General features: G+C 39.0%; 1 protein-coding gene across 2 annotated transcripts in view; it reads left to right on the top strand.

The window, feature by feature from the left end:
* tspan15 (tetraspanin 15) overlaps positions 1–15520 on the top strand; it is a 145409-nt gene that overhangs the window by 60757 nt on the left and 69132 nt on the right. For both annotated transcript variants that reach the window (XM_060926318.1, XM_060926317.1), the window contains exon 2: positions 14576–14761. In XM_060926318.1, coding sequence (XP_060782301.1) covers positions 14576–14761 — 186 coding nt within the window. The remainder of the gene's footprint in view (positions 1–14575; positions 14762–15520) is intronic.

The following is a 15520-nucleotide window of genomic DNA, read 5'->3' as shown; positions in this document are numbered from 1 at the left end:
TGTGTAATTCTGTTTATACCACAATGATTTGCCAGTGAATTTTACAATGTTTCTTAATTTATTACTGAAGGTCTCTTAGGGTTGTGTGTGGGTTTTTTTTTTTTTTTTGGTCACAAACTTTATTTTATGACTTTTTTTCTCTTCTACATTGAGTCACTACAAAAAGATTTCTAAACATTAGTTTTCCAGCACAGAATTAAAATGCCGCAGAAAAATATCCGTATGCCAGTAAAGAAAGTGGCATATTATGTAAGAGTCCACTTTACAGTCAAAAAAAGACATAATGAAGGCTGATGGGTTTTGCTGCAAAAATAAGCATCAAGTGTGACAAAGTCCCCAGAAGAAGGGTGGCTGGTTCTGCAACATGCTCAGTAAAACCTACAGCTCAGTTCCTTATAAAACTGCACTCGTACCAGAGACGACTATTTTTAAAGGAAAGGGTCCTCGCACTAAAGACTGACTTAGGTTCATTGTTGGCTGCTCCTTTAATGTAGGAACGTTCTATTTTTGAAAACATCTGTTCTGCAGCATTTCTTCGCGTTTCTAAGACTTTTGTACCGTTTTTATTTATTTATAATTATTTTAGATTATGTAGAAGTGTTGTACTTGAGATTGGTCTTGGTCTCATTTTGGATTCGACCACAATTTTACTTGTCTAGGTCTTGGACATGGAGGACTCAGGATTTTATTTCAAGACCACAACTGTGGGGATTTCACTAAATTGCCTATGCATTGTCTGATTTCTTTAACAAGATTACTGTGACGGGATGTAAAACTTCCTGCTTCAAATGTGACCAATAATGTGACTTGCTGCAAATTTTTAAAATTTTTCTTTCTGTTAATGGTCATCACCCCTACATGCACCCACCCACTGGTCTTGGTCCTGGTCTTGTCTTGGTCTTGACTTGATCTCAACCCTTCAAAATCTTGGTCTTGTCTTGGTCTCGATACACTTTCTTGGTCATAACTTTGTCTCAGGTTAGGTGGTCTTGACTACAACACTACATTGTCGTGCATCTGCCTTACAAGTTCCTGCAAATGATGCAAATGTTACTATAGAAATGTGGACACACATTAAAGGAAACCTCTCTTTTTTTGAATTACAGCCTTTGCTGCCATTAATGAGCTGCTGATATCCACTCAGGTCCATAAGTATTTAGAGTGATGCACAGTCTTGTGGGTTCCCCTCCCCATACTTTTGCCTTTATACGCCAACACAATGGATTTGAAATGAAAATGTTATTGAGGTGTAGACTTTCAGCTTTAATAAAAGGGATTTAACAAAAATATTGCCTTAATGGGTTAGGAATTACAACCTTTTGTTTAAAAAAAAAAAAGTCCATCCATTTTCAAATGTAATTGGACAATGGACTCCTAAGCCATGTTATGGCCTGTTTCCTTATTTCATGATAAGCAGATAAAAGATCTGGAGTTGATTCTGCGTGTTGAATTTGTACTATATTTGGTAGCTCTTCATGAGAACTCCTCAATAATCGGCCCAAATAGGTGTCAAAGAGAGGCCAGGGAGGCACCAAGTGAAGGATGCCTTCATCAGGCTGAAGAAAGGTCTTTTTTTTTTTTTTTCTTTCTTTCTATCGTAGAGATAGCAGGAACTTTAGGACTGGCCAAATCAGCAATTTGGTACATCCTTAAAAAGAAGGCATGCACTGAGCTCAGCAACACCAAAAAGCTTGGAAGACCATGGAATAGAATTCTGTCCTTGGTGAAGAAAAATCCCTTCACTACATGTAGCTGAGTCAAGAGCACTTTTGAGGATATAGACTTATTGTGTACAATGATGATGATTTAACAATCAAGATGCCTTAATGAATGTAAATACAGAGGGTTTACCTCAAGATGCAAAACACTGGTAACACTCAAGAACAGAAGAGCCTGCTCATTTCTAGAACAAGATCCTTTGGACAGATTAAACCAAGATTAACTTGTACCAGAATGATATGGGGGGTATGGAGAAGGAAAGGAAGGACTCATGATCCAAATCGTACATCAGTCAAACATGGTGGACATGGGCACGTATGGCTGCCAATGGAACCAGGTCACATCAATGGGAATGGGACTGCTGATAGAAGTAGCAGGATGAATTCTGAAGTATATAGAGCTATACACTTTCTGCTCAGATTCAGTCAAAACTGATAAGATGGCACTTCACAGTACAGATGGATAACCCAAAACATACCACAAAAACAATCCAAGAGCTTCTTAAGGCAAGGAAATGGAGAGTTCTTAAATGGCCGAGTCAGTCAACCTAACCTAATTGAGCATGCTTTTCGGTTACTGAAGAAAAAAACGAAGGTGGAAGGACACAAACAAGCAGCAACAGAAGGCAGCTACAGTAAACACCTGGCAAAGCATCTCAGATCAGCATTTAGTAACGTTCCAGACTTTAGGTGGTCATAGGCCGCAAAAAATTTGCATCGAGGTATTAAAATGATGCTTATAATTATGTTGTTAGTTTGTCCAATTACTTGAGCCTGTGGAACTGAATGTGGATGATGCATTTAAAAAAAATGGCTGCAATTCCTAAACTACCAATGTGCGATTTATATAATTTTTGTTGCTGTTGTTAAATTCCTTGAATTAAAGCTGCAAGTCTACACTTCAATCACATCTTGATGGCTTTATTTCACATCCCTTGTGTTGGTGTACAGGGGCAGAATTGTGCAAACTGTGTTGTCCGAATAATTATGGACCTGACTCTACATAAATATTGTGTGAGAAATATGTATATATTAATTATCATGGTCTAGGGCATTTCTTACTGTCAAGTTTTGTTTTGCATCTATATACAGTACCAGTCAAAAGTTTGTACACCCCTATTCATCCATAGGTTTTTCTGTATTTTGACGGTTTTTCTGCATTGTAGAACAAGACTGAAGCTATCAAAACTATGAAATAAGATCTGGAACATGTATGGAATTATGTGGTAAACAAAAATGTTTCATATTTTAGATTCTTCAGTGTGTCCAACATTTACCTTGACACTTTGCACACTATTGGCATTATCTTAACCAGCTTCATGAGGTAGTCACCTGGAACGCTTTTCAGTTAACAGATGTGCCTCGTCAAAAGTTAATTAGTGCAATTTCTTATGTAGTGGATGTTCATTATGTCTAACTATTACAGATATTTTAAGTTCGTTTCTTAGACAAGGATTTTTTTTTAAGCTTGTTACCTTGTTAACAGTTTCGGCGAGAATCTCCCGCCTTCTAAGAAGGCGGGAGATTCTCGCCGAAACTGTTAACGAGGTAACAAGCTTAAAAAAAATCCTTGTCTAAGAAACGAACTTAAAATAAGTGCAATTTCTTGCCGCCTTAATGCATTCGAGATCAAATGGAAAATTAAAAATACAGTAAATAGCCTTATTACACAACTGTAGTAATCCATATTGTCCAGAACCGCTCAACTAAGTAAAGAGAAACGACATCCATCATTAATACATGAAGGGTCTTTTAATTAATAAAAAAAAAGTGAAACTGTTGAATTAGGTGTGTCAAATTTTGTGTGTGTAAGGAGAAATGAGTGCCATTTTATTATGATTTAACTTGTATCAAAGATGATGACATTTTCATTCGTTTCATCCATCATTTATAGACCCTTAGATCTATAAGGCTTATCTCTGTGCAGCTCTGATTTATTGCGTCTGGGTTTTTCTCTGTGTCTCTTCGACTAATTCAGGCTGAGCGGTGTCCACATCTTGTCACTGTTGATGAATGATCTCTCCTCCTCCTTTGGATTTTTAAAAAGGTCATCGTTGGCACACAGTCATGCCAGCTCTCTTTACCTTGTTTAATTTGGCTTCGATATAAAGCAATTATCCATTTGGCCTAATAGCACAGAGGGCATTTCCTGGGGTGAAATTTTGTTTTGCCAAGTGTTAATGGAAACAGTTTGAAGCTCTGCTTTAGCAGGTTTAAGTTGAGAGAAACACTGGAGATGGTTATCAGTGTATCTTATAAAAATATTTGACTTTCAGGTTATGCAAATGTTTATTTTCTTAGTTCAGTATTTCTCAGTTGCTAAGTTTCATAATCAAGGATTATGACCTAAATGGTGAGCCTTTACTACATAACCATTAGAAATTAGTTCATCTGAAGTGGTTGTTTTTTGTAGTGACGCTTTATGGTACCTCTCAAAACCTATCTGTTTTGAATTTGATGTGGTGAGAAAAAGCATATACTTTCCAATCCATTTGTATTTAAAGGGCTGATGACACGAACATGACTCTATGCAATTTCTTAAACTATACAACATGGCAAACGGTAGGTTTCTGTTATAATTACGTGAAAAGAAGCTGTTGTTACGCGAATATCCAACTTTTAATTGCACAGCGGAAGAAAACTGGGTCCGTGGCTCGCGGCCATGCTGTGACGTCAGCGGAAGAACACGCTGCGGTTCACTGGCTGTTCTACTCAATGGAAATGGCGCATGAAAACGCCGGTGAACTCTCTAGTGCTAGCTCTTCAACAACCAAATACTGGTACTTTTAAGCAGTGATCATGATGGCATGATTTTATCTGATTTTAAATAAATGAGATTGATAATAATGTGAATGTTCACAACTAGTACATACAAACTCTGCAGCTTCTGATTCAGCAGCTGCGTCATACTCTGCAAAAACATCAGCAAGAACCTACAATATAAATGGAAATGCAATACACTAAGCTCAGATGACTTTTGGAAAGTATAATTTCTAAATTTTTTCTACATATTCTTGAAGTCGGTCATCGGGGTACTTGCTACCGTTCCCTAACAACGCATGGCAAAGGGTAAAGTGCAGTGTTGCTACGAGTACTTGCTAAAGCCTCCGGTGGAAGATCCTCGATGTGCTGATAAGACATACAGTTCTATATAACACACAAGTGTCACGATAATCACAAAACAGATGCAGATTGTTAAAATACTTAATTTTTAAGCAGTCATGTATTGATCTCTTCCAAATAGAATCTATGATAGTCTACCCTCTTTACCCTTTGCCTCTCGTTGCTAGGCGGCAGTTACATCAAAGCCGCAAGCTTTCACAAGCAAATACATGACTGATATCACGCCGACTTTATGATTACATTTATGATTATCATGAATGTGTACTCTATGATGTGTACTCTATGAGCGCTCTGGAGCGAGTCGCTTCCAAGATGGCCGCGCAGACCGCATGGTTACTATTTTTAGCATCATGTCGGAGCACTCTATAGCTCTACGTACCTTTATCTTATGTCGTTTCTCAACACGTGTTCTGACAGGAGGACTGTCTTTGGAGGAGTCGCCTTGTCCCAGGCGACTGCTGGATCCGGCATAGCTACTAGTAGACCCCCTCCGGAATACTGTAGGCACTGCTGATGATAGCAACACACGTTTGTGCTGAACTGAACACCCAAGAGATTCTTTTAAGCTGGGAAGGGTGTCAAAACAATCCAAATCGAAGTGTTCAGAGCACAGGACGGATGTTGGTGAGGGCTCCCACTTGTCACGAGTGCGCCTGACTTGCTTCACCCACTTTGCATGCAGCTCGGGATCTCTGGGAAACTTGAATAAACTTACCCCATCCTTGTGGGTTTTGGAGCAAAAGCCGGCAACACAACGCGAAGGCATAACATTATTTTTATATATATATATATATATATATATATATATATATATATATATATATATATAAATACTAATAATGATAAACTGAACACCTGCCGCATCAACAACAAACTGGTGATGTCATATAGCTCCTCCTCCTCCTCTTTCGTCTCCTGGGTGCTGCAGCCCCGTCAAATTTGCCCAAATAGCCGTGTTTTTTATCATAACTTGTAAAATAGGCGCCTTTGTGAATTAATATATGGATCATCGGGAATTATTTTTTATGGTATAAAACATCGCCAAAAATGTCAAAAACGTGTCATCAGCACTTTAAACATCATCCTGTTTGCGTAGTGGAATTTATTTTCACCTCACCAGCTGACTAACCAGAACACGGAGGGTAAATTAAAAAAAAAAAAAAAAAATCTGTGAAAGGTTGTGAAAATACTCTCATTACGTCCGCCAAGGAGGTTATGTTTTTGGTAGCGTTGGTTTGTTTGTTTGTCTGTCTGTTAGCAACATTACGGAAAAAGTAATGAACGGATTGCTCTGAAATTTTTTCCAGAGGTGTGACTGGGCACAAGTAACAATCCATTAAATTTTGGCAGTGATCCAGATCACCTTCTGGATCCCGGAATTTTTTAAAGTATTCTTGGTGGAGGTCTGCGCTCTCTGAGTGCTTTTCTGCCTTAATGTTTCTAGTCCTGTAGTTGGTCTCCAGTGCAATGAGCTGCTTTCAGCTAAATAATTTTACATAAATGTTCATGTTTTGGAGATGTACAGTGGATATTAAAGTGTACACACCCTGTTAAAATTATAGGTTTTTTCTGTTGTAAAAAAAAGAAAGAGACCACGATAAATAATTTAAAAACTTCTCCCTCCTTTAATGTGACCTGTAACCTGGACAATCCAATTGAAAAACAAACAAATCTGTTAGAGGGGAAAAACAAATAAACGTACAACTAGAAAAGCACTCGGAGAGCGCAGACCTCCGCCAAGAATACTTGAAAAAATTCCGGGATCCAGACGGTGATCCAGATCACTGCCAAAATTTAATGGATTGTTACTTATGCCCAGTCACACCACCTGGAAAAAATATCAGAGCAATCCGTTCATTACTTTTTCCGTAATGTTGCTAACAGACAAGCCAACAAACAAACTAGAAAAACACTCGGAGAGCGCAGACCTCCGTCAAGAATCCTTAAAAAAAATCCGGGATCCAGAAGGTGATCTGGATCACCGCCAAAATTTAATGGATTGTTACTTGTGCCCAGTCACACCTCCTGGAAAAAATTTCAGAGCAATCCGTTCATTACTTTTTCCGTAATGTTGCTGACAGACAAACAAACAAAAACCAACGCTACCGAAAACATAACCACCTTGGCGGAGGTAATAAGCTGGTTGCGTAAGTGTGCACACCCTTAAACTAATACTCTGTTGAAGCACCTTTTGATTTAATTACAGCATTGAGTCTTTTTGGGTTCACACCTGCCATCAATAGGCCATTTGCAGGAATCAGTCACGTGTCAGTTTTCCCCATGGCAACAAGCCCATGGTGGGCAAGCTAACTTTACATTCCTTGACAACCATAAGTTTGACTGGCGATGCGAAGCAATCCATTTCTATAATAGCTGTTTTTACGTTTTCTACTGTCTTTTTTGACCCGAATTTCCGTGTATACTTGGAAAAAGTTTGTGGTTTTAACTTCTGTTGTAAGTTAAAGTGAATCATGATGCGAATAAATCTGCTTCTTATCGGCTAAAAACACATCTACAGGTATATCTGTATTTATTTTCAAGAATCTTCACACATTTAAGCGAATGATAAAGGTAGAAAAGAAGAAACTATAAGTTATAAACATACCTGGGAAATCTGCCATTTCGCACGTGAATTTCTTTCGGCGGTGACCAACTTGAGTCCAACAAACTCTTTTATGGCCAATGATTCACTTTAACTTACGACAGAAGTTAAAACCACAACCTTTTTCCAAGTACACACGAAAATGTGGGTCAAAAAGGCAGTAGAAAAGGTAAAAACAGCTATTATAGAAATGGATTGCTTCACGTCGCCAGTCAAACTCTTATGGTTGTCAAGGAATGTCAAGTTAGCTTGCCCGCCACGGGCTTGTTGCTATGGGGAAAATTGACACGTGACCAATTCCTGCAAATGGCCTATTAAAATGACTCTGATTAACCCCAAATAAAGTTTAGACATTCAGTGCGTTTACATGCACATAGAGAGAATCGAATTTCTGCCGTTGCTCGACTGAAATCGAAGTTCAAAATGCCATGTATACACCTTAATTCGGCTGAAATTGAACCGAACTTGATTTCTCGGAATCGAGCTACACGACCTAGATTATGCGATTTCTGCCGAGCTACTTAGTGCATGTATACCCTATTGAGCTACGTATTCGAGCTACTTACTTCAGCACTGCCCCTTCTGGAAGTGACAAGTGACGAGACCACAAGCGGGAAACACAATAGCCTCGGTCAGCATGACAACGAATCATGACAACGGCATGAATCTTTTCTTTCTGTGGCATTGTTTGCACTGTTAAAATTTAGCTCACTTACTGTATCACCAAATACATCTGTACAGCTGTTGCATAGCTGTGAATTGTGTACATAAACAAGTCACTGTATTTGTGTGTGTATATATAGATGTCCAACATCTGAAGAATGTCAATAAAAACAAAACGATTGAACTTTTTGTGTGTTTATTAAGACAAGTTAAATTGTAAGCAAAAAATGGACTTTAGAAAAATTTTTTGTAAGCAAAAAATGGACTTTAGAAAAATATACAATTGTGCAAAATAAGTTGTCTTACAAAACAGTGGTCTGCGCAGGACGGTTTGTAGCCATACAGTCTGTTAGAGCAAGCCTAACAGCTTGAACACGGAACTTGTGAACACAGAACTGCTAGTGTTGCCAGATTGGGCGGTTTTAAGTGCATTTTGGCGGATTTGAACATGTTTTGGGCTGGAAAACGTCAGCAGTATCTGGCAACACTGCTGATAACTTTGTTTATACTCTTGAATAGCTCTTCATGACGACAACCGGAAGTGTACCAACACGATGGGGCGTGTAGCGCCACCTGTGGCTCGGGTGCACAATGTACCTCACACAATGACTCGATTTCCTTGTGTGCATGTAGGATTGGATTTCTCTGGCACCCCTGCTGGGACCCTTAGCTCGATTACCGACAGTAGCTCGATTTGGATGTGCATGTAAACGCACTGACAGACTCAGTTGCATCCTCCAGCAAAAGCCAGGGTTCACAGAGAGCTTACAAAGCATCAAGGGGATCTCATTGTTGAAAGGGATCAGTCAGGAGAAGGGGACAAAAAAATTTCCACGGCATTAGATACATCGAGTACGGTGAAGACAGCCATCAAGAAGTGGAGAAAATATGGGACAACAGTGACATTTCCGAGAACTGGACGTCCCTCCATAATTGATGAAAAGACAAGACGAAAACTGGTCAGGGAGGCTGCTGAGAGGCCTACAGTAACACTGAAGGAGCTGCAGGAATTTCTGGCAAATACTGGTTGTGTACTACATGTGACTACAATCTCCCATATTCTCCATATGTCTGGACTATGAGATAAGGTCAAAGAAAAACATCTAGGCCTGGCTAAATTTTGCAAAAAAAAAAAAATCAACTCTCCCAAAAGCATGTGGGGAAAATGTGTTGTGGTCTGATGAAACCAGAGTTGAACTTTTTGGCCACAATTCCAAAAGGTATATTTGGCGCAAAAACAACACTGCACATCACCAAAAGAACACCATACCCACAGTGAAGCATGGTGGTGGCAGCATCATGTTTTGGGGTTATTTTTCTTCAGCTGGAACAGGGGCTTTAGTCAAGGTGGAGGGAATTATGAACAGTTCTAAATACCAGTCAATTTTAGCCCAAAATCTCCAGGTGTTTGCTAGAAAGCTGAAGATGAAGATTTCATCTTTCAGCACGACAATGATCCAAAAAAGTTTCGGAATGGCCCAGCCAGAACCCAGACCTAAATCCAATCGAAAATCTGTGGGGTGACCTGAAGAGGGCTGTGTGCAAGAGATGCCCTTGCAATCTGACAGATTTGGAGCACTTTTGCAAGGAAGAGTGGGCAAACGTTGCCAAGTCTAGATGTGGCACCCTGATAGACTCCTGTACAGGTTATAGGTCACATTAAAGGTGGGAAAAGTTTTGAAATTATTTATCATGGTCTCATTTTTTTACATCAGAAAAACCTATCATTTTAACTGGGCGTGTACACTTTTTATATCTACTGTAACATGTTCTGTTGCAGCCAAAGTCTCCATGATTCATATTTAGAAAACTGGAGACGCGAAACTATGGCCAAGGTTTGGTTTGGGGTTGGGTGGGGTTTTATTTTTTATTATTATTATTATTATTAATATTATTATTAATAATTTTTTTAACATGAATTTATTAGCTCTGCTACACTATTTTATGTAATAATTGGGTTTGTCCACTGAAAGTGTCTGACATCATGTTGGTGGAAAGAACAGCTTTAAATCTGGGATGTCCAATTTCAGTCTTGGAGGGTTGGAGTGTTGGAGTCCAACATCGTTTGATCATTTCACTTCTCGAATGCACCCACTAAACCTGTTAATGATTAGAGGATTTAACTCAAGTAAATCACTCTATTTAAGCATGGAAGTCATTAGACTTTGTCTTATGATGGCCCTCCAGGACTGGATTTGGATACCCCTGACTTAGTTTATTTTCAAACGTAACCGACATCCTACAAACCTATAACTGTGGTCGAGATGTTTCTGCTGATGCATTCAGACTTTTCAAGGGATATGGAAAGCAGGGTCGTCTTGAATGCCTACAAGAAATACTCTTCCTGTCCGAGATTGCGTGCTAGGAATGGAGCTTACAATACATTTCGACCCAGGTTTGCGAGCTGGCGCATTTTATAAAACTGCTGTTTTTGTATTTTGCATTTTTTGTTTAAAAAAAAAAAATCAGTATACTGTTAGATGGTGCTAAATGACGCACAGTTATTGCATATGAACGTACTGAATTATGTTATGAATTAAGATGAATAAGCACTAGAACCTAGGCATGAAGCATGTCTTTGACTTTATTTTAATGCTAGTGCTGTTTGGAGGAAAAGAGAGCCGCGCTTGTCGGGCAAAATCCAAATGCATGCAAAATGATTTCGCATAAGAGAGGTTTTGTAATTATCCACACACCATTATGTCGCTAATTATTTTATTACACCATTAAGTCATTTCAGGCACGCTGCGTGTTTACCAGGAGATTACAGAAACACACTTTCAATTTGATGGCAGCCATGTGTAGCCTGTAGAGTGACCTACGTCAATTAAACATGCAGAATAACATTAGCGATTCAACAACCGCATAATACTATTAATTTCTGTACACAGCAAAATCCCCAATGTTGAATTAACACCCTACTGTGTTTGTGTGTCCAACTGGACACGAACTCTGAAAGTGTTAATTCAACACTGGGGAATTTGCTGTGTAGATATCGGTGATCTACTTTTGATTTGAAATGTATACAATTCAATTTTATTTGTATAGTGCTTTTAACAATGGCCATTAGCAGTTTTTCAGAAATCTGGATGTGGATTTAGATGGCCAGAGGGGACACGGACAAGGAAAGACTTCCTGAAACTTGTATCGAAGTTCCAGATGAACACATGCGTACAGTTTTATTAACCCTGCATATGGTTTGCGGAGATAAAATATTTTTATAACAAAGCTATTAAATTAGTTTGTATATTGAGTGAGTATATACACTCGGCAACTATTTATAAAGTTGAATGTTGGAAAGGGAAAAACAGGATGTTTTCCCAATGATCAGATGTCCAGATTCTGTGAATTAATGCCCACTATGAGAAATCCAACCAAAACCATCATAAATACTGTCTGGGATTTGACCTGCAGGGACGGAGTTTCTCCAAAAAGCCCAGAAAAAAATCTAAAAGCTGAGTTCTTGTACATCAGTAAACCCAAGCGTACTTGTGCAGTTTTGTACAGCAAGGAAAATTATGATTTTACTGAATTGTTGTTTTAGTTTTCACATGAATATACAGCGCCCTCCACAATTATTGACGCCCCTGGTTAAGATGTGTTAAAAGCTTTAAAATAAATTAAATTTTTATTGCAGAAGCATAATCTCACACTGAAAATTGTAGAAAAATGTAACCCTTAACTCAAATGAATTAAAAAAAAAAAATCCCTAAGAAATAATTTTTCATAAAATCACCTGTTCCACAATTATTGGCACCCATAATTCCTAGAAAATAAATGTAATTAAAGCATTTCTGTCATTTCTACTGTAGTTTTATAAAGTTGATCAGAGTATCTAGGGACCTTTTAATTAGTAATTCATCACATCCTGTTTCCCTGGGGTATAAATATTGATGTGACACAGAGGCCTATTTCTCTTATCCATTCTTCAACATGTGAAAGACAAGAGAATACACCATTCAAGTAAGGCAGATGTGTGTCGACCTTCATAAGTTAGGCAACGGCTACAAGAAAATAGCCACTCGCCTACACCTGCCCATATCTACAGTCAGAGAAATCGTCAAGAAGTTTAAAACAACTGGAACAGTGGCAAACAAGACTGGACGAGGATGCAAGTTTATCTTGCCACCACGCACAGTGAGGAGGATGGTAAGAGAAGTAAAAAGTTGTCCAAAGCTCACTGTTGGAGAATTGCATCAAAGAGTAGCATCTTGGGGTCACAAAGTCTCTAACAACCATCAGGTGCTATCTACATGCCAACAAGCTGTTTGGGAGGCATGCACAGAAAAAGCCTTTTCTCACTTACAAGCAGAAATGTAAATGTCTGGAGTTCGCTAAGCTGTACTGGGACTTCAACTGGGATCGTGTGCTTTGGTCAGATGAGACCAAGATAGAGCTTTTTGGCAACAAACACTCTAATACATCACAAAAGATGAGTATGCGGAAAAGCACCTCATGCCCACGGGGGAGGATCGGTGATGCTGTGGGCCTGTTTCTCTTCCAAAGGCCCTGGGAACCTTGTTAGGGTGCATGGCATCATGAACTCTCTGAAATACCAGGACATTTTTAAATCAAAATCTGGTGGCCTCTGCCCGAAAGCTGAAGGTGGGTCGTCACTGGGTCTTTCAGCAAGATAATGACCCTAAACATGTGGCCAAATCTACACAAAATGGTTCACCAGACACAAAATCAAGCTCCTCCCATTGCCATCTCAGACCTCAACCCAATTGACAACCTGTGGGGTGAGCTGAAGAGGAGAGTGCATAGGAAAGGACCCAGGACTCTGGATGATTTGGAGAGATTGTGCAAAGAGGAATGGTCAAATATCCCTCTCTCTGTATTCTGCCATCTTGTGAAATATTATAGGAGAATATTAAGTGCTGTCTTGTTGGCAAAAGGGAGTTGTACAAAGTATTAACATCAGGGGTGCCAATAATTTTGGCACACATGATTTCATGTAAAAGAATTTTCTTAATGTGGGATTCTCCCCCCCCACCCCCCCACTGAATAAATGCACTTGAATTCAAGGTTGGATTTTTCCTCCTCCTTTGCATTGTTGTCCTATATTAAAAAAAAAAAAGAATTTATTAGAAGCCTAAGAACATAACGAGGGGTGCCAATAATTGTGGAGGGATGATGTAGAAATGAATAGAAACTTATTTTACAGTGGTGCTTGAAAGTTTGTGAACCCTTTAGGATTTTCTATATTTCTGCATAAATATGACCTAAAACATCAGATTTTCACACAAGTCCTAAAAGTGTAAAAGCAAAGGTTCACATACTTTTGCCACTCACAGATATGTAATATTGGATCATTTTCCTTAATAAATAAATGACTGAGTATAATATTTTTGTCTCATTTGTTTAACTGGGTTCTCTTTTATCTACTTTTAGGACTTGTGTGAAAACCTGATGATGATTTAGGTCATATTTATGCAGAAATATAGAAAATTTCTAAAAGGTTCGCAAACTTTCAAGCACCACTGTATATTTGATTTACAAAAGTTCTTTAAGTGTGCCAAAGACTTTTGCACAGTACTGTGTTTATACTGATGAGTGACAAATTAAAGACCTTTTGTTGGCATGGTTTGGGTCCACTTAAAGAGAAGTCACTTGTTCTTCTGACTGATCTTCTGTTTCTATCCTGATCAGTGATGTAGTTAGAAATTAATATTTGTCGACTTTTTTTTTTTTTTAAGTTCACTGAACTTTTTTGTACATTATTGTAGCTGTATATGTTATTTTAACCACACCCACACACACATTTAGAGCTGTAATTAAAATTTTCAAGGTATTCAAACTCGGTCCTCCTCCAAAGTCAAATCCTGGGCGTGGTTTCTTTCAGGATAACCCCACCCCCATGCACAGGGCACAAGAGCTTACTGAATGGTTTGACGAGAATGAAAATGATGCAAATCATATGCTGTGACGTTCAAAGTTACAACATTTCAACAGCCTATGAGTGAGTGGTGGGTTAGCTTGCTTGCTTGCTTATTTATTAGCTACGTGCTTTATAGTGTACTCCAGCACAGTCATGAAAACACCAACGGAGAGAACGTCCTTTGGAAGAATGATGTTGATCCCTCCAGTACTGTTCCAGAGACTTGTAGAATCTATGCCAAGATAAATTAAAGCTGTTCTGGCAGGTTGTGGTGGCCCAATACCCTTGCACTTAATTTTGGAGTCACTGTTAGTATTGATGACGTTTATCCTCATCATTTGTTTTAATTACAGTTAATAGTAGTATTAAAAATGATTACTAAATATTAGTAAATAGCTTCGAAGTTAGGTCCGTCCTTGTTAAATGTGTTTCAATAATAATATTATTATACCTTTGGGGACAGAGAGACCTGCTTCATGTATGAAACTAAATCTCCAACACCTTTTGTTTAGTTGTTTAATTCACAGGGCACCAGTGTGGTTTGCAGTTACAGCAGAATGAATAACCTGGGTGACCTGTCTGTTTCAGCTGATAGGTGGTTTCATCTTGGCCATTGGCATTTATGCTGAAGTGGAGAGACAACGCTACAAAACTCTCGAGGGGATCTTCCTTGCTCCAGCCATCATCCTCATCGTGCTGGGGATTGTCATGTTTATTGTCTCCTTCATCGGTGTGTTGGCATCACTGCGAGACAACTTGACTCTCCTCAAAGTGGTGAGTTCCAACCTGGCCTGAGTTTCCCAAAAGCATTGCAGCACAAAGATAATTGTTAAATGGTAGCACGAGCAGCACAATGAACACTCTTTCTCCTAGTTAAGCTGCCTCTAGCGTTAAGAGGCTTTTGGGAAACCCACCCCTGATCATCTGATCGATTTTTACCCTTTTATAGTAATTTCACGTTTTTCTGAGTCTGGAGAGATGCATACAAAGGTCTTTAGGGTGTAAAGTGGATTCACATTAGGGTCTTGATAGTGGTTCAATTTAAGAAGACCTGAAGAAGGATGGTATGATTTAGATTAGATTAGAGATTAGATAAAACTTTATTGATCCCTTTGGGAGGGTTCCCTCAGGGAAATTAAGATTCCAGCAGCATCATTACAGATAAACAGAGAAAAGAAATAGAGAGAACTTCTAGATAAATTAAGTATTTACATATACAAATATAAAAGATAGGGGGGAAAGGGGGGAGAAGTTAGCCTGGGCCCGCCCATCCTAAGCGTGACGCAACACGAGGGCCTGTTCCGAGCTTAGTCTGGCCAGGCAGGCTATCTACAGCATTTCCAAGCTCCCGAAAAATCGGGAACCAATCAACTTTGAGCATCTCCAACGGCCCTGGGTAGAGGCGTGTTCAAGGCAGTGACGTAGTAGAACTGCGACCGGAAGCCATAGATTGTTTACAGAATCTATGCCGGAAGCGCTTCATTCACATCACGAACATGGAGCGGCAGCAAGCTTTTAACACAGCGGTAGATG

The sequence above is a fragment of the Neoarius graeffei genome, chromosome 7, assembly GCF_027579695.1.
Source record: "Neoarius graeffei isolate fNeoGra1 chromosome 7, fNeoGra1.pri, whole genome shotgun sequence".
Lineage (NCBI taxonomy): Eukaryota > Metazoa > Chordata > Actinopteri > Siluriformes > Ariidae > Neoarius > Neoarius graeffei.
The sequence above is the reverse complement of the archived record's forward strand: the minus strand, read 5'-3'. Positions and strand labels throughout refer to the sequence as shown.